General features: G+C 39.9%; 1 protein-coding gene across 2 annotated transcripts in view; it reads left to right on the top strand.

The window, feature by feature from the left end:
- Positions 1 to 409: 409 nt before the first annotated feature.
- LOC133648165 (RNA-binding protein Musashi homolog 1-like) overlaps positions 410 to 27,622 on the top strand; it is a 109,916-nt gene continuing 82,703 nt past the window's right edge. Inside the window, exons 1-4 of one of the 2 annotated variants that reach the window (XM_062043978.1) lie at positions 410 to 499; positions 18,046 to 18,086; positions 21,343 to 21,424; positions 21,529 to 21,613. In XM_062043978.1, the coding sequence (XP_061899962.1) occupies positions 18,050 to 18,086; positions 21,343 to 21,424; positions 21,529 to 21,613 (204 nt within the window). In that variant the 5' untranslated portion in view covers positions 410 to 499; positions 18,046 to 18,049. Of the gene's footprint in view, positions 500 to 17,423; positions 17,618 to 18,045; positions 18,087 to 21,342; positions 21,425 to 21,528; positions 21,614 to 27,622 lie in introns of those variants that run through there. The other variant, XM_062043968.1, reaches the window with a different exon arrangement.

The following is a 27,622-nucleotide window of genomic DNA, read 5'->3' as shown; positions in this document are numbered from 1 at the left end:
GGACATCCCTAATTGTACTTTTTGAAACCGATACCGATAATTACATTTTAAAGCATTTATCGGCAGTCCGATATTATCGGACATCCCTACTTTGTATAGTTCGGGGGTCGGCAACCCGCGGCTCTAGAGCCGCATGCGGCTCTTTAGCGCCGCCCTAGTGGCTCTCTGGAGATTTTTCAAAAATGTATGAAGAATGGAAAAAGATGAGGGGGAAAAAAAATCAATTTTTTTGTTTTAGTATGGTTTCTGTAGGAGGACAAACATGACACAAACCTCCCTAATTGTTATAAAGCACACTGTTTATATTAAACATGCTTCACTGATTCGAGTATTTGGCGAGCGCCGTTTTGTCCTACTAATTTTGGCGGTCCTTGAACTCACCGTATAGTTTGATTACATGTATGACTTTCTCCGACTTTCTAGGACGTGTTTTATGCCACTTCTTTTTTTGTCTCATTTTGTCCACCACACTTTTAACATTGTGCGTGAATGCATAAAGGTGAGTTTTGTTGATGTTATTGACTTGTGTGGAGTGCTAATCAGACATATTTGGTCACTGCATGACTGCAAGCTAATCGATGCTAACATGCTATTTAGGCTAGCGATATGTACATATTGCATCATTATGCCTCATTTGTAGGTATATTTGAGCTCATTTAGTTTCCTTTAAGTCCTCTTAATTCAATTTATATCTCATGATACATGTAATATGGCTTTTAATTTTTTGCGGCTCCGGACAGATTTGTTTTTGTATTTTTGGGCTACATGTATTGTTTAAGTACAACAAAGGAGAGTTTAAACAGAGAAGGGGGAGGTGGCAAAATAACCTAATAAGGAAAGTAATACCAAGATTACGGGTAAAAAATACTGGAATGTCCAGCAAAAACCCCCAAAAGAAAGCAGTACAGCAGGTGAATAATGTACAAAATATATGTCTTTGTATTGAAAAGTCTTGCAGACAGCATTTTGCAACTGTCTTGAAAAGTTGATTAAATGGTAACATGAAAATTATAGGGTTTATTGGTTTTTAAAAACCCAACTGTTAAGTGCAAATTTAAACGAAACCGGTTTTCGAAAATAGCTAGCTAGGCTACCGCATGTTATTTTTGTACAACAACAACTTCAGCTGTCGAACGTTATAAGGTACAAATTCAACAAGTACAACATTAGCACGGACGGTATAGCCAAGTTGTGGTTAAGAAGGTGGATTTTTGTTCCTTATATTTACCAGAAACGAAGTGATCCGAACACACGACCCGGGACTTTGGGGGACTCCAGTGAGAACCGTCTTCGTTTTCCCCGGTGTAAAGCTGCGAGCCATTTGTCTCGTCTCTGTGGGCTTTTATCACGCTATGGCTGAACAAAATACGACCTTTGTTTTCCCTGTTTCCGGTTGTGGTTAGCACAACCAAAAACAACACAGTTTTTCGTCATTTTGGAGGCAGAATGACGGGTTTAACCAGCGTAGGTCGACAGGTTAAAGAGTAATGGCAACGCTTTGTTTTCAACGCCAGTCTGGTTGCTATGGCTCGAAGAACCCGTATGTAGCTCAGTTGCCCGGATGGTTCCTGCCCTTCCGCCACATGGCTGTCTTTTCCCGGACTTTGTTCTAATCCAGCACCATTGATCATGCATGCAGAAAGTCAGCCTACAGGAAAGGTGCAAGGCCCTGTCCTACATACTGGTCCCTCGCTATGGTCCACCACTCACACCCTCCCCCTGGTCTGCCTCACACAATCTGCACTCACCCGGTCACACATATTCCACAGCCCGAGTCCGGCCATCTTTGAATCACATTCGGCATATAAACACAGCAGGTGCATTTCACCCAACACAATGATTGCTTGAGCTTTTTCTGAGGCAGCTGAGGCAAATGTGGGGAGCGTCTCAGCTGACCAAACGGTTGAGGTGGAGGTAATGCTGCTAATCTCCCACTTTAGCTGGTGATCGGTTGGTCTGTCACATGCCGGGGACACAGGAGGGGTCCAGTAAGGACCAGTAAGGACTGGAACAGGCTTAGATCAGGTTGAACTTTTGGCAGTGAAATAATTGGAAGAAGTATTAGGATGAGAGGTGGGTAGCTGGTAGCTGGTAGCTGGTAGCTGAGGGGTTGGACAAGACGGGAATGACAGAGAGGTTCTCAGAAAGAGTGGGGGATAGTTGCTGGGATTTACATGACGTCACGTCCGGGTCATTGAATATGCGTGGTGGTCAATGCAGCGTCTGTTCTCAAAGGGTACTAGGCGCCGTTTAGCCTTTCTCCAAGAAAAATTCCCTATGTTTGCCTTGTTTTCGTCAGTACGGACTGTTCAAATCGCGAAGAGGATAAATGTTTTCTTCAGAGTTCCTCGAGAAGGGCGGAAGATTTTACAAAAAATGACGAGAAAAGTGCCAAGCACTCTAGTCCAGTGGTTCTTAACCTTGTTGGAGGTACCGAACCCCACCAGTTTCATATGCGCATTCACCCAACCCTTCTTTAGTGAAAAATAAAATGTTGGTTTTTTTCAAATTCAAGACAAAGTTATATGTTTTTGGTAACACTTTAGTATGGGGAACATATTCTAAGTAACAAAGACTTAATTTAGAGTTTTTTGGACACTAGGGGAACATATTCTAAGTAACAAAGACTTAATTTAGAGTTTTTTGGACACTAGGGGAACATATTCTAAGTAACAAAGACTTAATTTAGAGTTATTTGGACACTAGGGGAACATAGTCTAAGTAACAAAGGCTTAATTTAGAGTTATTTGGACACTAGGGGAACATATTCTAAGTAACAAAGACTTAATTTAGAGTTTTTTGGACACTAGGGGAACATATTCTAAGTAACAAAGACTTAATTTAGAGTTATTTGGACACTAGGGGAACATATTCTAAGTAACAAAGACTTAATTTAGAGTTTTTTGGACACTAGGGGAACATATTCTAAATAACAAAGACTTAATTTAGAGTTTTTGGGACACTAGGGGAACATATTCTAAGTAACAAAGACTTAGTTTAGAGTAGGGATGTCCAATAATGGCTTTTTGCCGATATCCGATATTCCGATATTGTCCAACTCTTTAATTACCGATACCGATATCAACCGATATATGCAGTCGTGGAATTAACACATTATTATGCCTAATTTGGACAACCAGGTATGGTGAAGATAAGGTACTTTTTAAAAAAATTAGTAAAATAAGATAAATAAATTAAAAACATTTTCTTGAATAAAAAAGAAAGTACAACAATATAAAAACAGTTACATAGAAACTAGTAATGAATGAAAATGAGTAAAATTAACTGTTAAAGGTTAGTACTATTAGTGGACCAGCAGCACGCACAATCATGTGTGCTTACGGACTGTATCCCTTGCAGACTGTATTGATATATATTGATATATAATGTAGGAACCAGAATATTAATAACAGAAAGAAACAACCCTTTTGTGTGAATGAGTGTAAATGGGGGAGGGAGGTTTTTTGGGTTGGTGCACTAATTGTAAGTGTATCTTGTGTTTTTATGTTGATTTAATAAAAAAAACAAAAAAAAAACGATACCGATAAAAAAAAACCGATACCGATAACATATTACATTTTAACGCATATATCGGCCGATATTATCGGACATCTCTAGTTCAGAGTTATTTGGACACTAAGGGAACATATTCTAAGTAACAAAGACTTAATTTAGAGTTTTTTGGACACTAGGGTAACATATTCTAAGTAACAAAGACTTAATTTAGAGTTTTTTGGACACTACGGGAACATATTCTAAGTAACAAAGACTTAATTTAGAGTTATTTGGACACTAGGGGAACATATTCTAAGTAACAAAGACTTAATTTAGAGTTATTTAGACACTAGGAGAACATATTCTAAGTAACAAAGACTTAATTTAGAGTTATTTGGACACTAGGGGAACATATTCTAAGTAACAAAGACTTAATTTAGAGTTATTTGGTTAGGGTTAGGGTTATAATAACGCCATGCAGAATAAGGCATTAATAAGTACTTAATAATGACTAATTAAGAGCCAATATGTTACTAATTTGCATGTTAATAAGCAACTAATTAATGGTGAATATGTTCCCCATACTAAAGTGTTACCATTTTGTATTACTGGTGCACAAAATGAAGTGTGCATGAACATCACCTTGTTCAAAGGAGCCGAGTCTAAGAAAGCACAAGTTTGCAGTGATTACTTTGTTTGATATATTCTTGGTATTTTCCAGTGAAGTATTATCTTGATGGCAGCACGGTGGAAGCAGGGTTAGTGCGTCTGCCTCACAATACGAAGGTCCTGGGTTCGATCCTGCGCTCGGGATCTTTCTGTGTGGAGTTTGCATGTTCTCCCCGTGACTGCGTGGGTTCCCTCCGGGTACTCCGGCTTCCTCCCACCTACAAAGACATGCACCTGGGGATAGGCCCCTCCCACCTCCAAAGACATGCACCTGGGGATAGGCCCCTCCCACCTCCAAAGACATGCACCTGGGGATAGGTTGATTGGCAACACTAAATGGTCCCTAGTGTGTGAATGTGAGTGTGAATGTTGTCTGTCTATCTGTCTTGGCCCTGCGATGAGGTGGCGACTTGTCCCGGGTGTACCTCGCCTTCCGCCTGAATGCAGCTGAGATAGGCTCCAGCATCCCCCCCGCGACCCCGAACGGGACAAGCGGTAGAAAATGGATGGATGGATGGTATTATCGTGATATTGTTTGTATTTTCATTTTTAAAGGCCTACTGAAATGAAATGTTTTTATTTAAACGGGGATAGCAGATCCATTCTATGTGTCATACTTGATCATTTCGCGATATTGCCATATTTTTGCTGAAAGAATTTAGTAGAGAACATCAACGATAAAGTTTTGGTCGCTGATAAAAAAAAGCCTTGCCTGTACCGGAAGTAGCGTGACGTCGCAGGTTGAAAGGCTCCTCACATTTCCCCATTGTTTACACCAGCAGTGAGAGCGATTCGGACAGAGAAAGCGACGATTACCCCATTAATTTGAGCCAGGATGAAAGATTCGTGGATGAGGAACGTGAGAGTGAAGGACTAGAGTGCAGTGCAGGACGTATCTTTTTTCGCTCTGACCGTAACTTAGGTACAAGCTGGCTCATTGGATTCCACACTTTCTCCTTTTTCTGTTGTGGATCACAGATTTGTATTTTAAACCACCTCGGATACTATATCCTCTTGAAAATGAGAGTCGAGAACGCGAACTGGACATTCACAGTGACTTTTATCTCCACGACAATAAATCGGCGAAGCACTTTAGCTACGGAGCTAACGTGATAGCATCGGGCTTAACTGCAGATATAAACAAAATAAATAAACCCCTGACTGGAAGGATAGACAGAAAATCAACAATACTATTAAACCATCAATCAATCAATCAATCAATGTTTATTTATATAGCCCTAAATCACAAGTGTCTCAAAGGGCTGTACAAGCCACAACGACATCCTCGGTACAGAGCCCACATACGGGCAAGGAAAACTCACCCCAGTGGGACGTCAATGTGAATGACTATGAGAAACCTTGGAGAGGACCGCATATGTGGGTAACCCCCCCCCTCTCTAGGGGAGACCGAAAGCAATGGATGTCGAGTGGGTCTAACATAATATTGTGAAAGTCCAACACATCAGCGAAAGTCCAGTCCATGGTGGGGCCAGCAGGAACCATCCCGAGCGGAGACAGGTCAGCAGCGTAGAGATGTCCCCATCCGATGAACAGGCTAGCGGTCCACCCCGGGTTGGGAGCAGAGTAGCAAAGAAAAGAAAAGAAACGGCAGATCAACTGGTCTAAAAAGGGAGTCTATTTAAAGGCTAGAGTATACAAATGAGTTTTAAGATGAGACTTAAATGCTTCTACTGAGGTAGCATCTCTAACTTTTACCGGGAGGGCATTCCATAGTATTGGAGCCCGAATAGAAAACGCTCTATAGCCCGCAGACTTTTTTTGGGCTCTGGGAATCACTAATAAGCCGGAGTTCTTTGAACGCAGATTTCTTGCCGGGACATATGGTACAATACAATCGGCAAGATAGGCAGGAGCTAGACCGTGTAGTATTTTATACGTAAGTAGTAAAACCTTAAAGTCGCATCTTAGGTGCACAGGAAGCCAGTGCAAGTGAGCCAGTATAGGCGTAATATGATCAAACTTTCTTGTTTTTGTCAAAAGTCTAGCAGCCGCATTTTGTACCAACTGTAATCTTTTAATGCTAGACATAGGGAGACCCGAAAATAAAACGTTACAGTAATCGAGACGAGATGTAACGAACGCATGGATAATGATCTCAGCATCGCTTGTGGACAAAATGGAACGAATTTTAGCGATATTACGGAGATGAAAGAAGGCCGTTTTAGTAACACTCTTAATGTGTGACTCAAACGAGAGAGTTGGGTCGAAGATAACACCCAGATTCTTTACCGAGTCGCCTTGTGTAATTGTTTGGTTGTCAAATGTTAAGGTGGTATTATTAAATAGATGTCGGTGTTGAGCAGGACCGATAATCAGCATTTCCGTTTTTTTAGCGTTGAGTTGCAAAAAGTTAGCGGACATCCATTGTTTAATTTCATTAAGACACGCCTCCAGCTGACTACAATCCGGCGTGTTGGTCAGCTTTAGGGGCATGTAGAGTTGGGTGTCATCAGCATAACAGTGAAAGCTAACACCGTATTTGCGTATGATGTCACCTAGCGGCAGCATGTAAATACTAAAGAGTGCAGGGCCAAGAACCGAACCCTGGGGAACTCCGCACGTTACCTTGACATAGTCCGAGGTCACATTGTTATGGGAGACACACTGCATCCTGTCAGTAAGATAAGAGTTAAACCAAGACAAGGCTAGGTCTGACATCCCAATACGCGTTTTGATACGCTCTAATAAAATATTATGATCAACAGTATCGAAAGCGGCGCTAAGATCAAGAAGCAGCAACATAGATGACGCATCAGAATCCATCGTTAGCAATAGATCATTAGTCATTTTTGCGAGGGCTGTCTCCGTAGAGTGATTTGCCCTGAAACCGGATTGAAAAGGTTCACAGAGATTGTTAGACGCTAAGTGTTCATTTAGCTGCTGTGCGACAATTTTTTTGAGGATTTTCGAGGTAAACGGAAGGTGGGACACCAGCCGGTAGTTTACCAAGAGATCAGGATCGAGGTTAGGTCTTTTGAGTAGAGGATGAATAACCGCTTTTTTGAATGCTAGGGGAACAGTGCCAGAGGAAAGTGATAAGTTTATAATATTTAACACTGATGGACCTAATAAAACAAAAAGCTCCTTGATAAGTTTCCCAGGAATTGGGTCAAGTAAACATGTTGTTTGTTTTGTCTCATTTACACATTTTAACAATTCCTCCAATGTTATTTCATCAAAGAGAGAGAAACTATTTTGGAGGGCAGTGTCCGTCGTATATACAGTCGTATTTGTGTTAATAGAACCCAGTTGTGGCTGGGCTGCATTGTCTTTCATCTCTTTTCTAATGACTTCAATTTTCTTATTAAAGAAATTCATAAAGTCATCTGCTGAGTGGGTGGAGCTACTGGGAGGAGTCCCTTGTTGGGTTAGCGATGCTACTGTACTAAACAAAAATTTAGGATCATTTTTGTTGAGGTGGATGAGATTTGAGTAATATTTAGCTTTAGCTGAGGTAAGCATGCGTTTATAAGTTATTAAACTATCACACCATGCTTGATGGAAAACCTCAAGTTTAGTCGCACGCCATTTGCGTTCCAGCTTTCTACATGATCATTTATGGGCTTTAGTTTCTTCTGTAAACCATGGGGTACGCCTTTTAGGGGCCCTTTTTAGCTTTAGCGGTGCTACAATATCAATGGTGTCGCGCAGGGCGTCGTTAAAGTTGTTAGTGAGGTTATCAATAGAGCCTACATAATTTGGGAATGGTGCCATTACCGAAGGCAGTAGGTCAGCAAGAGTCGTCGTTGTGGCAGCATTAATGTTGCGGCTGCTATAGTAGTTATTATTATTATTATTAGTTTGTTGACAATGAGTCAGAACTTCAAATTTTATAAGGTAATGATCGGACATTACTTTAGTGTACGGGAGTATCGTAACTTTAGAGGTGGTGACACCCCTGAGAAGCACTAGATCTATCGTATTACCGTTGCGATGCGTGGGTTCATTTATTATTTGTGCAAGACCACAGCTATCAATTATAGTCTGGAGCGCCACGCATGGACCTGTAATTACACGGTTAATGCTTTCCAGCCTGGCGAAGGTTAACAATGCTGTTGCTAACGACGCCATTGAAGCTAACTTAGCTACGGGACCTCACAGAGCTATGCTAAAAACATTAGCTATCCACCTACGCCAGCCAGCCCTCATCTGCTCATCAACACCCGTGCTCACCTGCGTTCCAGCGATCGACGGAGCGACGAAGAACTTCACCCGATCATCGATGCGGTCGGCGGCTAGCGTCGGCTAGCGCGTCTGCTATCCATCTCAAAGTCCTCCTGGTTGTGTTGCTGCAGCCAGCCGCTAATACACCGATCCCACCTACAACTTTCTTCTTTGCAGTCTCCATTGTTCATTAAACAAATTGCAAACGATTCACCAACACAGATGTCCAGAATACTGTGGAATTTTGCGATGAAAACAGAGCTTTTTGTTTTGGATACAATGGTGTCCCAATACTTCCGTTTCAACGATTGACGTCACGCGCATACGTCATCATACATAGACGTTTTCAACTGGAAGTTTCGCGGGAAATTTAAAATTGCACTTTATAAGTTAACCCGGCCGTATTGGCATGTGTTGCAATGTTAAGATTTCATCATTGATATATAAACTATCAGACTGCGTGGTCGGTAGTAGTGGCTTTCAGTAGGCCTTTAACAAACAGAAACTAACACGTCAGGGTCAATGGTACTTTGTCCGGAAAGGTAACTTCTACGTCTTCCCTTTTGAGTATTTTGTACACAAACGTGTCACATGACAACAGAACAAGAATCATGTATGGTGATGATTCAGGAATTGTTAGTTTGAAGTCACGGCTGGCAGCAACCTGAAATGCAACCTTACCATGCAAATTTGTCCTGGAGAGACTTGATGCCAAAGTCCTTGACAAAGAAGTTGTAGACCTCCATGCTTTTCCAATTTCTTATCCGTCTTGCCGTGTAGAATGACGCCTGGAGCACAAGATAGTTTGATATGTTGGGGAACGCCACAGACAGATAATCCTTGATTTTACTCGACAAGTCTGTTTTTGATCAAGAATAGGGATCTACTCCATAGCGTGGTTTCATTTTTTGGCTCATATCTTCTTTTTGCCAGACGATCAAGGTCCGTTGCGTACTAAGATAGTTCCTTACTTGGATGTTCTGTCTTTTGTGTCTTTGAGCTCCTGGTGTATGCAAGTATCTTCCATTTGTTTTGTACTTTTGCTACCTCACCCTTGTTTTGTTGCTACTTTTTCAGGCCATATTTTTTAGTTACCCTTTTTCCCAAGTAGTATTGCTTCGCTTTTTCTTGGTGGACTATTTACTGTTCATTCCCAGTTGTTGCTTCTGTTGTACAAACCCCGTTCCCATACAAGTTGGGAAATTGTGTTAGATGTAAATATAAACGGAATACAATGATTTGCAAATCCTTTTCAACCCATATTCAGTTGAATGCACTACAAAGACAAGATATTTGATGTTCAAACTCATAAACTTTATTTTTTATTGGCAAATAATAATTAACTTAGAATTTCATGGCTGCAACACGTGCCAAAGTAGTTGGGAAAGGGCATGTTCACCACTGTGTTACATGGCCTTTCCTTTTAACAACACTCAGTAAAGGTTTGGGAACTGAGGAGACACATTTTTGAAGCTTCTCAGGTGGAATTCTTTCCCATTCTTGCTTGATGTACAGCTTAAGTTGTTCAACAGTCCGGGGGTCTCCCTTGTGCTATTTTAGGCTTCATAATGCGCCACACATTTTCAATGGGAGACAGGTCTGGACTACAGGCAGGCCAGTCTAGTACCCGCACTCTTTTACTATGAAGCCACGTTGATGTAACACGTGGCTTGGCATTGTCTTGCTGAAATAAGCAGGGGCGTCCATGGTAACGTTGCTTGGATGGCAACATATGTTGCTCCAAAACCTGTATGTACCTTTCAGCATTAATGGCGCCTTCGCAGATGTGTAAGTTACCCATGTCTTGGGCACTAATACACCCCCATACCATCACACATGCTGGCTTTTCCACTTTGCGCCTATAACAATCCGGATGGTTCTTTTCCTCTTTGGTCCGGAGGACACGACATCCACAGTTTCCAAAAACAATTTGAAATGTGGACTCGTCAGACCACAGAACACTTTTCCACTTTGTATCAGTCCATCTTAGATGAGCTCAGGCCCAGCGAAGCCGACGGCGTTTCTGGGTGTTGTTGATAAACGGTTTTCGCCTTGCATTAGAGAGTTTTAACTTGCACTTACAGATGTAGCGACCAACTGTAGTTACTGACAGTGGGTTTCTGAAGTGTTCCTGAGCCCATGTGGTGATATCCTTTACACACTGATGTCACTTGTTGATGCAGTACAGCCTGAGGGATGGAAGGTCACGGGCTTAGCTGCTTACGTGCAGTGATTTCTCCAGATTCTCTGAACCCTTTGATGATATTACGGAGCGTAGATGGTGAAATCCCTAAATTCCTTGCAATTTTTCTTAAACTGTTCAACAATTTGCTCACACATTTGTTGACAAAGTGGTGACCCTCGCCCCATCCTTGTTTGTGAATGACTGAGCATTTCATGGAATCTACTTTTATACCCAATCATGGCACCCACCTGTTCCCAATTTGCCTGCACACCTGTGGGATGTTCCAAATAAGCATTTGATGAGCATTCCTCAACTTTATCAGTATTTATTGCCACCTTTCCCAACTTCTTTGTCACGTGTTGCTGGCATCAAATTCTAAAGTTAATGATTATTTGCAAAAAAAGGAAAATGTTTATCAGTTTGAACATCAAATATGTTGTCTTTGTAGCATATTCAACTGAATATGGGTTGAAAATGATTTGCAAATCATTGTATTCCGTTTATATTTACATCTAACACAATTTCCCAACTCATATGGAAACGGGGTTTGTACTTTCTCTCTTGTTTGCTTTTTGTTGTACTTTGTGTTTCTTCCAAGCCTCATGCTTCACTTTTTGTTGGGACTTTTTTTTGTGGCCATTTTTCCTTGTCAGCTTCTGTGGAATAAACCCTTTGTTTTTTTGTGAAACTGATCTGCCTTGCTTCTTGGGTTCCTGCCTCACGACTCTTGAGAGAAATGTCAACATTCACATTCGCCTTTGGTTCAGTAACTACAAAAAAACATTGTTTATGGTAAAAAAATATATATCTGTGACGCTGCCGCATGTCGGCTGTTGACGTGAATCCAGGATGCAAAGTGCAAGCAGGCGGTCTCTGCTAGGGTACCAGGTAGAAGAAAAGTAACGAGTGTAGCAGGAACTCAGAAAGCAACAAAACACTGACTACGTTTCCATGCACTAATTCAGTCTGATTTCTACAAAACCCAAAAGCAGTGGAGTTGTCACGTTGTGTAAATGGTAAATAAAAAGAGAATACAATGATTTGCAAATCCTTTTCAACTTACCGGTATATTCAATTGAATAGACTGCAAAGACAAGATATTTCATGTTCACACTGAGAAACTTCATTTTTTTTGGAAATAATCATGAATTGAATTTAATGTTAGCAACAATTTGCAAAAAAGTTATCAGAGGGGCATTTTTACCACTGTGTTACATGGCCTTTCCTTTTAACAACACTCAGTAAATGTTTGGGAACTGAGGAGACACATTTTTGAAGTAGAATTCTTTCCCATTCTTGCTTGATGTACAGCTTAAGTTGTTCAACAGTCTCCCTTCTCATATTTTAGGCTTCATAACGCGCCACACATTTTCAATGGGAGACAGGTCTGGACTACAGGCAGGCCAGTCTAGTACCCGCACTCTTTTACTATGAAGCCACGTTGATGTAACACGTGGCTTGGCATTGTCTTGCTGAAATAAGCAGGGGCGTCCATGGTAACGTTGCTTGGATGGCAACATTTGTTGCTCCAAAAGCTGTATGTACCTTTCAGCATTAATGGTGCCTTCACAAATGTGTAATTTACCCATGTCTTGGGCACTAATACACCCCCATACCATCACACATGCTGGCTTTTCAAATGTGCGCCTAAAACAATCGGGTTGGTTCTTTTCCTCTTTGGTCCGGAGGGCACGACGTCCACAGTTTCCAAAAACGATTTGAAATGTGGACTCGTCAGACCACAGAACACTTTTCCACTTTGCATCAGTCCATCTTAGATGACCTCAGGCCCAGCGAAACCGGCGGCGTTTCTGGGTGTTGTTGATAAATGGCTTTCACTTTGCATAGTAGAGTTTTAACTTGCACTTACAGATGTAGCGACCAACTGTAGTTACTGACAGTGGGTTTCTGATGTGTTCCTGAGCCCATGTGGTGATATCCTTTACACACTGATGTTGGTTTTTGATGCAGTACCGCCTGAGGGATCCAAGGTCACGGGCATTCGATGTTGGTTTTCAGCCTCGCTGCTTACGTGCAGTGATTTCTCCAGATTCTCTGAACCTTTTGATGATATTACGGAGCGTAGATGGTGAAATCCCTAAATTCCTTGCAATTGCTGGTTGGGAAATGTTGTTCTTAAACAATTTGCTCAGGCATTTGTTGACAAAGTGGTGACCCTCGCCCCGTCCTTGTTTGTGAACGACTGAGCATTTCATGGAAGCTGCTTTTATACCCAATCATGGCACCCACCTGTTCCCAATTAGCCTGTTCACCTGTGGGATGTTCCAAATAAGTGTTTGATGAGCATTCCTCAACTTTCTCAGTCTTTTTTGCCACTTGTGCCAGCTTTTTTGAAACAAGTTGCAGGCATCAAATTCCAAATGAGCTAATATTTGCACAAAATAACAAAGTTTTCCAGTTCGAACGTTAAGTATCTTGTCTTTGCAGTCTATTCAATTGAATATAAGTTGAAAAGGTTTTGCAAATCATTGTATTCTCTTTTTATTTACCGTTTACACAACGTGACAACTTCACTGCTTTTGGGTTTTGTATCCTAATTAGTCTCAAAAGAAGCATTCTACAACCCATGGAAACACCTTCATACGATCAAGTATGGCTTTTCAAAAGTCGGCCTGACACACCTAGATTATGCGATTGAAAACCTACTGACCAGAAAGGTACTGCAGCATACTGTCACGTTTTCCAATATCACATGACCTCTCTCTGCTCATTTGCTCCAGAGTCCAGTCCATAGTGGATCTAACATAATAGTGAGAGTCCAGTCCATAGAGGATCTAACATAATAGTGAGAGTCCAGTCCATAGTGGATCTAACATAATAGTGTGAGAGTCCAGTCCATAGTGGATCTAACATAATAGTGTGAGAGTCCAGTCCATAGTGGATCTAACATAATAGTGTGAGAGTCCAGTCCATAGTGGATCTAACATAATAGTGAGAGTCCAGTCCATAGTGGATCTAACATAATAGTGTGAGAGTCCAGTCCATAGTGGATCTAATATAATAGTGTGAGAGTCCAGTCCATAGTGGATCTAACATATAGTGAGAGTCCAGTCCATAGTGGATCTAACATAATAGTGTGAGAGTCCAGTCCATAGTGGATCTAACATAATAGTGTGAGAGTCCAGTCCATAGTGGATCTAACATAATAGTGTGAGAGTCCAGTCCATAGTGGATCTAACATAACAGTGAGAGTCCAGTCCATAGTGGATCTAACATAATAGTGTGAGAGTCCAGTCCATAGAGGATCTAACATAATAGTGAGAGTCCAGTCCATACTGGATCTAACATAATAGTGTGAGAGTCCAGTCCATAGTGGATCTAATATAATAGTGTGAGAGTCCAGTCCATAGAGGATCTAACATAATAGTGAGAGTCCAGTCCATAGTGGATCTAACATAATAGTGAGAGTCCAGTCCATAATGGATCTAACATAATAGTGTGAGAGTCCAGTCCATAGTGGATCTAACATAATAGTGAGAGTCCAGTCCATAGTGGATCTAACATAATAGTGAGAGTCCAGTCCATAGTGGATCTAACATAATAGTGTGAGAGTCCAGTCCATAGTGGATCCAACATAATAGTGTGAGAGTCCAGTCCATAGTGGATCTAACATAATATTGTGAGAGTCCAGTCCATAGTGGATCTAACATAATAGTAAGAGTCCAGTCCATAGCAGGATTTGAGGATCGATAGTAGAGCATAAAGATCTGGTATCGACGGTCGATCCGCATATCACTACCGTCAGTTTCAACTCGTCATGTCGATAACTTTGTGCAAAAACAGCACTTCATGTTTAACATGAACACTGTATCTCAGTTGTTTAGACGGTAATGTCTTTGTACAACTTTACATTGACGTTTATTAATGTGGAAAGACGTTAATGTCTCCTGTTTTCATGTTAACATTTAAACAAGGCATGCACATGCCGATCATCCAGGCTGGCAAATGGTATCGGGTTCATTTTAATCTATTGTTCGATTAATTTAATTATTGAATATCGGCCCATGTCTACTTAACTGTCAAATCTTTAGAACTGCAACAATAATGAATGTTTGTGTCAACCATAAAGCACAGCTATATTTCTAGTAGGGATGTCTGATAATGGCTTTTTTGCCGATATCCGATATTCCAATATTGTCCAACTCTTAATTACCGATACCGATATCAACCGATACCGATATATACAGTCGTGGAATTAACACATTATTATGCCTAATTTGGACAACCAGGTATGGTGAAGATAAGGTCCTTTTTTTAAAAATTAATTAAATAAAATAATATAAATAAATTAAAAGCATTTTCTTGAATAAAAAAGAACGTAAAACAATATAAAAACAGTTACATAGAAACTAGTAATGAATGAAAATGAGTCAAATTAACTGTTAAAGGTTAGTACTATTAGTGGACCAGCAGCACGCACAATCATGTGTGCTTACGGACTGTATCCCTTGCACACTGTATTGATATATATTGATATATAATGTAGGAAGCAGAATATTAATTACAGAAAGAAACAACCCTTTTGTGTGAATGAGTGTAAATGGGGGAGGGAGGTTTTTTGGGTTGGTGCACTAATTGTAAGTGTATCTTGTGTTTTTTATGTTGATTTAATTAAATAAAAAAAATTTAAAAAAAAATACCGATAATTTCCGATATTACATTTTAAAGCATTTATCGGCTGATAATATCGGCAGCCCCGATATTATCGGACATCCCTAGTTTCAACTCGTCATGTCGATAACTTTGTGCAAAAACAGCATTTTATGTTTAACATGAACACTGTATCTCAGTTGTTTAGACGGTAATGTCTTTGTACAACTTTACATTGATGTTTATTAATGTGGAAAGACGTTAATGTCTCCTGTTTTCATGTTAACATTTAAACGAGGCATGCACATGCCGATCATCCAGGCTGGCAAAGTTATCGGGTTCATTTTAATCTATTGTTCGATTCATTTAATTATTGATATCGCCCCATGTCTACTTAACTGTCAAATCTTTAGAACTGCAACAATAATGAATGTTTGTGTCAACCATAAAGCACAGATATATTTCTAGTAGGGATGTCTGATAATGGCTTTTTTGCCGATATCCGATATTCCAATATTGTCCAACTCTTAATTACCGATACCGATATCAACCGATACCGATATATACAGTCGTGGAATTAACACATTATTATGCCTAATTTGGACAACCAGGTATGGTGAAGATAAGGTCCTTCTTTTAAAAATTAATAAAATAAAATAATATAAATAAATTAAAAACATTTTCTTGAATAAAAAAGAAAGTAAAATAATATAAAAACAGTTACATAGAAACTAGTAATGAATGAAAATGAGTCAAATTAACTGTTAAAGGTTAGTACTATTAGTGGAGCAGCAGCACGCACAATCATGTGTGCTTACGGACTGTATCCCTGCAGACTGTATTGATATATATTGATATATAATGTAGGAACCAGAATATTAATAACAGAAAGAAACAACCCTTTTGTGTGAATGAGTGTAAATGGGGGAGGGTTTTTTTTTGGGTTAGTGCACTAATTGTAAGTGTATCTTGTGTTTTTATGTTGATTTAATTAAAAACAAACAAAAAATACCGATCATTTCCGATATTACATTTTAAAGCATTTATCGGCCGATAATATCGGCAGCCCGATATTATCGGACATCCCTAGTTTCAACTCGTCATGTCGATTCATTGAATTATTGATATCGCCCCATGTCTACTTAACTGTCAAATCTTTAGAACTGCAACAATAATGAATGTTTGTGTCAACCATAAAGCACATATATTAGAGATGTCCGATAATATCGGCCTGCCGATGTTATCGGACGATAAATGCTTTAAAATGTACTATCGAAAATTATCGGTGTTGTTTTATTTTTATTTTTTTATTAAATCAACATAAAAATTAGTGCACCAACCCAAAAAACCTCCCTCCCCCATTCACACTCATTCACACAAAAGGGTTGCTTCTTTCTATTATTAATATTGTGCTTCCTACATTATATATCAATATATATCAATACAGTCTGCAAGGGATACAGTCCGTAAGCACACATGATTGTGCGTGCTGCTGCTCCACTAATAGTACTAACCTTTAACAGTTCATTTTACTCATTTTCATTAATTACTAGTTTCTATGTAACTGTTTTTATATTGTTTTACTTTCTTTTTTATTCAAGAAAATGTTTTTAATTTATTTATCTTATTTTATTTTATTATTTTTAAAAAAAAAGTACCTTATCTTCACCATACCTGGTTGTCCAAATTAGGCATAATAATGTGTTAATTCCACGACTGTATATATCGGTATCGGTTGATATCGGTAATTAAAGATTTGGACAATATCGGAATATCGGATATTGGCAAAAAGCCATTATCGGACATCCCTAACAGATATATTTATAGATTAAACAATAAGTGCATTTTTCCCCAGTAAAAAGGTCAAAGTAATGCTGTTTAAGGAGTTTTCCACCAGATTCATGTTAGTTTGGCCGCAAATGCCCAATCCTCCATCCACCTTACACTTGACCTTGCAGCACAGGAAGCCATGATTTCCCACTCTCACTAATGCATCAAAACAAAACAAAAAAACGTGTGACGAAATCGCCTGTTCATGCTCCCGTGGTGAGGGGTTAAGATGGTCGTGGTAAAAAGAGAGGCTGGCGTGTAGAAGGAAACATGTCAAAGAAATGTTGTGATGGGGCAATGACGTCAGCAGAGGGAAACACTAGCGAGCGGGCGCGCGCGCCAGTGGCAAGCATGAATAGAGGCAAGCTCGGCGGCGCGCACCAGGGGGGCGGGGCTCCGAGGCCTGGCTTGGCGACAAGGGGGTGGGGGCGGAGCCTATCGCCATGAGTCCTCGCGTGTGTGTGCGTGCGCACCGCTCCTCCGATTAGGCGCCCCACCCCCCCCGAGTCTGGAGCAGCAAAGCGGCGGAGCTTCACTGGCTCTCCTCGGTGCGGGATATACAGCAGCGGAGAGCGGCATGGACACGGAAGGGAGCCCGAGCAGCCTGTCGTCCGGCACGGACAACTCCCCCCACGACCCATGGTAAAAAAAAAAAAAAAATGGACGAAAAAAAAAAAAAAAGCCAAAACGAACAACCGCCTTTTCCCGCCCGTTTGCCGAGTTCACCTTGGACTTTTTAACGAGTTTGAGTCGGTGCCGAGACAAAAGACGAGCACGCTGGCGTGTGCGTGTCGGTAAGGATAGGTGTGGGATGGACCCGCACGGAGCTCCTCTCCTTTCCAACCTCCATCGTCCTCCCCGGCAGGACACTGTAGCCCGTCTTTTGGCCTCGTCCTCCGGGGGGATTATACCCGCCGGCCCGTAGGGGGGGACCTGGCAACATGGCCGATTCTTTTTTGACTACTTTGATGATGATGCTCTCTCTCTCTCACACACGACGGCGTGGTGCTTGTAAGGAACACGCGTGTTGTTGCCCTCCCTGACTTACCGCTTGTCTTTCTCTCATTCAGCAAAATGTTCATCGGGGGTCTGAGTTGGCAGACGACGCAAGGTGAGATGTCCCGCATGCTACTTTATGCACACACGCACGCATGCATGCATGAAAAACTGCAAATAGTTCAACGCTTTTTCTGCTCGGCGAGGATCAGCTCTGAGGATTTAGACTTGCCGAGACGCGAGGATTAGCGTGGCAAACACACACTTGCGTGTCCTTTCCCCGCACACTGTCCACGCCACGTCTAATATGTAACGATCGATGATCCATTTCTAAGTTTACACATTGATGGCGTGTTGTTTTGCTGCACACACACACACACTGTTTATTCCCGCCACTATGCCCGGCTCCCCCCCCCCCCCCCATTTGGTGTTATACTGCCGGCAATGGTGTCCTTCCTAACAACAACAACAACAATCACCCGCCAGCTTGGTTTGTTTGTCACCAATGCATAAACACAGGCCTGGGCAATTATTTAGACTCGGGAGGGCCAAATTTAGAGAGTAAAAATGTGTCTGGGGGCCGGTATATCTATGTTTTAGGAAAACTAATACAAAACCTCACAATAAAGTCTGATTGAATGCTAAAAATGTTATGACAGACCGCCTTAAAAACGGAATGGAATTTTAAATATTTCTATGAACGATAAAACACTGAATATCAGTGTTTCCCATAAACTGCCAAGATACCTGTGGGGGCGTGGTCACCATGACATCATCGAGTAATTTGCATAATTTACTACAATATATGATTTTCTCTAAAAGGGCTCAAAAAATTTATACTTACTAATTAATAATAACAGTTTTGTTTTAAACGTCCATCCATCCATTTTACAATATAATTACAACACTTTATGTACATATTTATATACAGATTTGAACAATAAGTTATTCACTGAAATATATTTATTAATTGTGGTTCTTACAAAAAATATATCTTATAAAATATAAAAGTTAAAATGTCTCTTAAAGCTCTGCCCCTTTAATTAGTGCATACTAAATAATTTAACTTTAGCCTACTACTACAACCATATTATTTACCAGCAACATAAAGTGAAACAGAGGCAGAGGTGTCCTGCCACAGTCATCCATCCATCCATTTTGTACCGCTTATTCCCTTCGGGGTCGCGGGGGGCGCTGGAGCCTATCTCAGCTACAATCGGGCAGAAGGCGGGGTACACCCTGGACAAGTCGCCACCTCATCGCAGGGCCAACACAGATAGACAGACAACATTTACACACTAGGGCCAATTTAGTGTTGCCAATCATCCCCAGATGCATGTTTTTGGAGGTGGGAGGAAGCCGGAGTACCCGGAGGGAACCCACGCAGTCACGGGGAGGACATGCAAACTCCACACAGAAAGATCCCGAGGCCGGGATTGAACTCACGACTACTCAGGACCTTCGTTTTGTGAGGCAGACGCACTAACCCCTCTGCCACCGTGCTGCCTGCCACAGTCAGTAACAAATAAACAGAAAACAGTAGTGATCAAATACAAATAAGGCAACAAGAGAAGTATCCTACACTTCTCTTTTGTAAAGTAAATTTGAACAGCCTATATGGGCATCTACATCAACTATATGATTTGCCTGAGAAGCTGGACAGGACAAAAAAAAAAAAAGCCGAAAAATCTATTTGTGGCAGACGTAATTCTTTCGTGGCGGGCCGCCACAAAACACTGGAATATTGAGAACATATGAACGTCACACCCCCTCTCGATCGACATATTTTACAATCAAGCCACACCCACACTGCTTGGTGCCTCGTCTGACCTGCTGTGACGTAGATTACCATAGTAACTAGTAGGGTTGTACAGTATACGGGTAAAACTTTTCGGAGTATAAGTCGCTCCGGAGTATAAGTCGCACCTGCCGAAAATGCATAATAAAGAAGGAAAAAAACATACACTACCGTTCAAAAGTTTGGGGTCACCCAAACAATTTTGTGGAATAGCCTTCATTTCTAAGAACAAGAATAGACTGTCGAGTTTCAGATGAAAGTTCTCTTTTTCTGGCCATTTTGAGCGTTTAATTGACCCCACAAGTGTGATGCTCCAGAAACTCAATCTGCTCAAAGGAAGGTCAGTTTTGTAGCTTCTGTAACGAGCTAAACTGTTTTCAGATGTGTGAACATGATTGCACAAGGGTTTTCTAATCATCAATTAGCCTTCTGAGCCAATGAGCAAACACATTGTACCATTAGAACACTGGAGTGATAGTTGCTGGAAATGGGCCTCTATACACCTATGTAGATATTGCACCAAAAACCAGACATTTGCAGCTAGAATAGTCATTTACTACATTAGCAGAGTGTATTTCTTTAAAGTTAAGACTAGTTTAAAGTTATCTTCATTGAAAAGTACAGTGCTTTTCCTTAAAAAATAAGGACATTTCAATGTGACCCAAAATTTTGAACGGTAGTGTATATAAGTCGCACTGGAGTATAAGTCAGATTTTTTGGGGAAAATTATTTGATAAAAGCCAACACCAAGAATAGACATTTGAAAGGCAATTTAAAATAAATAAAGAATAGTGGACAACAGGCTGAATAAGTGTACGTTATATGAGGCATAAATAACCAACTGAGAACGTGCCTGGTATGTTAACGTAACATATTATGGTAAGAGTCATTCAAATAACTATAACATATAGAACATGCTATACGTTTACCAAACAATCTGTCACTCCTAATCGATAAATCCCATGAAATCTTATACGTCTAGTCTCTTCCGTGAATAAGCTAAATAATAGTATTTGATATTTTATGGTAATGTGTTAATAATTTCACACATATGTTGCTCCTGAGTATAAGTCGCACCCCCGGCCAAACTATGAAAAAAACTGCGACTTATAGTCCGAAAAATACAGTACTATAGTACCGCAATACTAATGAATCATATTCGGTACCATACCGCCTCTGAAAAGTACCGGTCCCTAAGATTTTTTGTTGAAATTAAGCCAATAATGCAGTTTTTTCTGATCCCTTTTATTTAGAAAAGTACCGAAAAGTATCGAAATAATATTGGTATCAGGATAACACTAGTCACTAAAATATCATGCAAAAGTGCAGATTCCAACCATAGAAATACTTTGTATAGTTCAAGACTTACGATCATTAGAAAACATCACTGCACATCATAATGGCAGATACACTTTCCATCTTAAAGATATAAAAACATTTTTTGGGAATGCCCGGCCGGCCAGATTGAAAAGCTTAACGGGCCGCATGTGGCCCCCGGGCCTTAATTTGCCCAGGTCTGCATAAACACCACGTCCACGTCTCACCCGGCAACGTTGTGGTTTCTCCCCCCCAGAGGGCTTGAAGGACTACTTCTGCAAATTTGGCGAGGTGAAGGAGTGCCTGGTGATGCGAGATCCCATCACCAAGAGGTCGAGGTAAGCGGGAGGCGTGTGCGCCCCGCCGTCCAATCACGACGTCCGACCCCTCTCTCCAGTCTTGATTGTTATTTTTTGAAATACCCAATGATTGTCTCTCCCAGGGGGTTCGGGTTTGTCACGTACGCGGACCAGGCCGGCGTGGAGAAAGTTTTGGCCCAAAACAGACACGAGCTGGACTCAAAAACGGTAAGTGCAACTTCTCACCCCCCCTTACTCACCGTATGGCTTGTAAAGTTAGGGAGTACATTTTGGAGCAACATTTTCCCTCCTCCTCTTCTCTCTCCGTGCTCATTTCCCCCTCCAAATCCTGGTTCAGGGCGCCCGACATGAAAGCGTTCATTCTTGGGCTTCATTGCCATGGTTACCTGGTGGGGACCTGAATGGGGTCGGAGCCCCCCCCTTGCAAAATGGCTCACATGGTTTATGCAGAGAGTTCGCAACTTTTTCTTTTGGTCGTTTCCTTGTGGTCCTCCTAATAGGGGGGGAAAAACATCTGGCTCTGAATGTTAGGAGAGACGCTGTGTGAGGCCCCTGAATGCCCCTTAGTCCAATTTGGATGTGTGTGGACTTAATGACTCTGCTTGTGTAATTTCCCCTCCTACACCAACATGTGGGCGCACAGGACAGAAATGTGTCATACAACTACATGTATGATGCTGTGACACTCCTATTTCAATCTGGGGCCCCGTTTACACTGCACAGTGCACACCAAATCAGATTGTTTTGCCCGCAAGTGACAGATTGGATTCTAAACGCTCCAAAGTGCTTCAAATCTGATCTTTTTGCATTAGGAGGTAGACCGAATCTTTTCAATTGGGACTTCGGTATGAATAGAAACGCAACTTTTTTTGTCCGTTTTGGGCGAACTATGTCATTCGCGTGGATACGTCATCACTAGGGGTGTAACGGTACACAAAAATTTCGGTTCAACAATATACATTTTTGGGTTATTTATAGGGATGTCCGATAATGGCTTTTTTTTTTTTTTTTTTTTTTTTTTTTTTTTTTTTTTTTTTTTTTTTTGGTTTTTTTGTTTTTGCCGATATCTGATATTCCGATATTGTCCAACTCTTTAATTACCGATACCGATATCAACCGATATATGCAGTCGTGGAATTAACACATTATTATGCCTAATTTGGACAACCATGTATGGTGAAGATAAGGTACTTTAAAAAAAAACCCAACAAAACAAGATAACTAAATTAAAAACATTTTCTTGAATAAAAAAAGAAAGTAAAACAATATAAAAACAGTTACATAGAAACTAGTAATTAATGAAAATGAGTAAAATTAACTGTTAAAGGTTAGTACTATTAGTGGACCAGCAGCACACACAATCATGTGTGCTTACGGACTGTATCCTTTGCAGACTGTATTGATATATATTGATATATAATGTAGGAACCAGAATATTGATAACAGAAAGAAATGGGGGGAGGGAGGTTTTTTGGGTTGGTGCACTAATTGTAAGTGTATCTTGTGTTTTTTATGTTGATTTAATTAAAAAAAAACAAAAACAAAAAAAAACGATACAGATAAAAAAACCCCCGATACCGATAATTTCCGATATTACATTTTAACGCATTTATCGGCCGATAATATCGGCAGGCCGATATTATCGGACATCCCTAGTTATTTATTTACCAAATTTGCAAAATCTTCCACCAAAAATATTTTTCTTAGTGGAATATTTGATGTGAAGTAATGGGAACCTTGGATAGGTCAATAATTCATAATAACATTGATTTTGATTCAATATTATGTTTTGAGCAATGACAGTTTGAAAGGAAAAAAAACAGCTTTGTTTTATTAGTCAACATTGCAACTTTTTTGAAATTACATTTAACCTTTAAGCTTTTTTATTTCACTTTTGTTATGTTTTTTTAAAATTTTAATAGTATTATTAGAATGTGCCGTGGGCCTTTAAAACATTAGCTGTGGGCCGCAAATGGCCTCCGGGCCACACTTTTGACACACCTGCTATAGATAATAAAAAATAAAATCTATGGATAAAAAGCAGAGCCTGACGACGCATGCGCGTTTATCATAACTCTCTCTCTCTGTCTCTGCCCCTCCCTCACCAATGCTGCTGCGCGCACAATTTGTTTTGTTTTTAACCCCTTCTTAACCCTGAACGTACATTGAAAATACACGCAACCCTAACTCAAAATGCCGGACATTTGAGCCATTTAAGGAACTCCGCCCTGACAGCTCCGCAAAAGAGGACATGTCCGGTGAAAAGAGGACGTATGGTCAGTCTATCCTAGCCCGTTAGCTGCTAGCATGCCGTGTGTTGTGCCTCGGTGTGCATTGTTTACACAACTTGCGTTACGCAGTTCGGTACACCTCCGAACTGAACCGACACCCCCGTACCGAAACGGTTCAATACAAATACACGTACCGTTACACCCCTAGTCATCACAACATCCGGCTTCGGTGAGCTAAGGTATTTTTTCGGCGACCAAATTTTTTTAGGTGTATCACTAGTCAATAGTGCGCAAATAGTAGGCTATATGTAATACATGAATATTTGTATACCGTATTTTTCGGATTATAAATCACAGTTTTTTTCATAGTTTGGCCGGGGGTGCGATTTATACTCTGGAGCGATTTATGTGTGAAATTATTAACACTTTACCGTAAAATATCAAATAATATTATTTAGAAGCGACACAGAGGAAGAAGATTTCATCGATTTTAGTGATTAGGGGTGACAGATTGTTTGGTAAACGTATAGCATGTTCTATATGTTATAGTTATTTGAATGACTCTTACCATAATATGTTACGTTAACATACCAGGCACGTTTTCAGTAGGTTATTTATGCCTCATATAACGTACACTTATTCAGCCTGTTGTTCACTATTCTTTATTTATTTTAAATTGCCTTTCAAATGTCTATTCTTGGTGTTGGATTTTATCAAATAAATTTCCCAGAAAAATGCGACTCATATATGTTTTTTTCCTTCTTTATTATGCATTTTCGGCCGGTGCGACTTATACTCCGGAGCGATTTATAATCCGAAAAATACGGTACTTTGATTCCAAAGAAATAGCGATAGTGTTCTGTCGATGTCTGCGCACAATTATTTCAAATATTTGCCTGGAACAAAATACCCGTTGACAACAACTGCCGGGTGTACAAATAAATAGTGATTTTCAATTATGTGTATTTTTGACCAGCAAGCATGTAGACAATTACAGCGTGACAAAATTCCCATTCTAGACTAACGGACACTAAGCATGTATACAAATACAGTGTGAGGAAGTTGACATTGACGCAAACAATGGCAGCTTACATTTTTGTTTTGATCACCATTTTAACAGGAATATTAATTTCAGTGACCGCCAAACTACGACAAGTCGTGCCAGCACACGTGTGTAAAACAAAATCCAGCAGCAAACATGACGTGGTAGCGTATTGCAATGGACGTTAATATCGAGTTACGCAGTTCCTTGCAAGAAGCAACCAAATTTGACAGAACACCGGAATTGAGGCGTATGCTGTCCTGTATTTGCTTACATTGTGTAAGTTGTTTACATAGCAGCCATAAAAAGATTAGAACCCTCCCAAATATATTACACTATACCAGGGGTCACCAACGCGGTGCCCGCGGGCACCAGGTAGCCCGTAAGGACCAGATGAGTAGCCCGCTGGCCTGTTCTAAAAATAGCTCAAATAGCAGCACTTACCAGTGAACTGCCTCTATTTTTAAAATTGTATTTATTTACTAGCAAGCTGGTCTCACTTTGCTCGACATTTTTAATTCTAAGAGAGACAAAACTCAAATAGAATTTGAAAATCCAAGAAAATATTTTAAAGACTTGGTCTTCACTTGTTTAAATAAATTCATTAATTTTTTTACTTTGCTTCTCATAAATTTCAGAAAGACAATTTTAGAGAAAAAATACAACCTTAAAAATGATTTTAGGATTTTTAACCACATATACCTTTTTACCTTTTAAATTCCTTCTTCTTCTTTCCTGACAATTTAAATCAATGTAATTTTTTTTTATTGTAAACAATAATAAATACATTTTAATTTAATTCTTCATTTTAGCTTCTGTTTTTTCGACAAAGAATATTTGTGAAATATTTCTTCAAACTTATTATGATTAAAATAAAAAAAAATGATTCTGGCAAATCTAGAAAATCTGTAAAATCAAATTTAAATGTTATTTCAAAGTGTTTTGAATTTCTTTAAAAATTTTGTTCTGGAAAATCTAGAAGAAATAAGGATTTGTCTTTGTTAGAAATATAGCTTGGTCCAATTTGTTATATATTCTAACAAAGTGTAGATTAGATTTTAACCTATTTAAAACATGTCATCAAAATTCTAAAATTAATCTTAATCAGGAAAAATTGCTAATGATGTTCCGTAAATTATTTTTTTAATTTTTTCAAAAAGATTCGAATTAGCTAGTTTTTCTCTTCTTTTTTTCGGTTGAATTTTGAATTTTAAACAGTCGAAATTGAAGATAAACTATGTTTCAAAATTTAATTGTCATTTTTTTCGTGTTTTCTCCTCTTTTAAACCGTTCAATTAAGTGTAAATATCATTAATTATTAATAATAACATAGAGTTAAAGGTAAATTGAGCAAATTGGCTATTTCTGGCAATTTATTTAAGTGTGTATCAAACTGGTAGCCCTTCGCATTAATCAGTACCCAAGAAGTAGCTCTTGGTTTCAAAAAGGTTGGTGACCCCTGCACTATACATATCCATTTATACTTTATATTACTTTATTTTTACGTAAAAAGCACAGATTATTAAGGTGTGTCCACTTTTAATTTGTAGTAGTAGTGGCGCCTTTCTTATTCATTAATGGAATCCGGTCAACTTCCATTGTTTTTACTTCATCGAATTGCTCATGCAAGTGACGTCGAGGCCACACGTGAAGTCCGGTAAAGATCACACATTACTTGCAGTGCAAACCGTCCGCTGGAAAAATCAGATTTGGTGCAAATCAGATGGGGGCCACTTTGGCCTGCAGTGTAAACGCAGTCTATGCAGGTGTTGTCAGCTTCTGGCCTTTTCTAACCACGTGTGCAAACACACGGAACAACAGGATGGTTTAAGAGTGAAAACGAGTGCCACACCACGGGCCCAGGTTGGAGAAAGGTGGTGTTGGTTAGTTGTTGGAGCAAGCCTGTTGCCGGGGGTGACGCCAGCCACTAGAGACAGTCCTCTAAGTACACAGCCTGTTGGGATTTATGTCTCCATAACAACTTCTCAGCTCGTTTGCATTTTAGACACTTGTGTATGTGTTTAGCTGTGCTGTGGAAACACACACACACACACACACACACACACACACACACACACACACACACACACACACACACACACACACAATCTTTACGCATCTGGCTAGAGTTTTGTTGTGTCTGATGTGGAGATGTTTTTTGAAATAGTAGAAACCATATTTAAATTGAACTGCAAAGTTGCCTTTGTCGTTGGGGGGGTGCTCTGTTGGGAATTGTTCCTCGAGTCAGTTGTTAGGATCTTTTTTGCTTGAAAACTGTTTCTAGGCAATTGTAAACTATTATTTTGAAAGTCATGTTGGTCTTTTAGAGCTGGGCCAAGATGGTACGCGTGTGATGTTTTTGCTGGTTTGGAGGAAGCGGATTTTGAAAGCGCAGTAGCCTGACAAGCCCCTGATACGGTTAGGACTTGTCCTATTATACATCGGAATATCAGGCAAAAGAATACTAATGTTGGTGACATATACAAGCTGAATTTGTAGAGCGGAACATGTGCTGTTTATCCAACCACACAATAAGACGATTAATAGTCAGTGTTTCCCATAAACTGCCAAGATGCCTGTGGTGGTGGGGGCGTGACTATGGGCGTGGTCACCATGACATCATCGAGTAATTTGCATAATTTACTACAATGATATGATTTTCTCTAAAAAGGCTCAAAAAATGTATACTTACTAATTAATAATAACAGTTTTGTTTTAAACGTCCATCCATCCATCCATTGTACAATATAATTACAACACTTTATGTACATATTTATATACAGATTTGAACAATAAGTTATTCACTGAAATATATTTATTAATTGTGGTTCTTACAAAAAATATATCTTATGAAATATAAAAGCTAAAATGTCTCTAAAAGCTCTGCCCCTTTAATTAGTGCATACTAAATAATTTAACTTTAGCCTACTACTACAACCATAT

Source organism: Entelurus aequoreus, linkage group LG01 (assembly GCF_033978785.1).
Source record: "Entelurus aequoreus isolate RoL-2023_Sb linkage group LG01, RoL_Eaeq_v1.1, whole genome shotgun sequence".
In the NCBI taxonomy this organism is placed as follows: domain Eukaryota; kingdom Metazoa; phylum Chordata; class Actinopteri; order Syngnathiformes; family Syngnathidae; genus Entelurus; species Entelurus aequoreus.
This window is presented reverse-complemented; position numbering and strand designations above follow the sequence as displayed.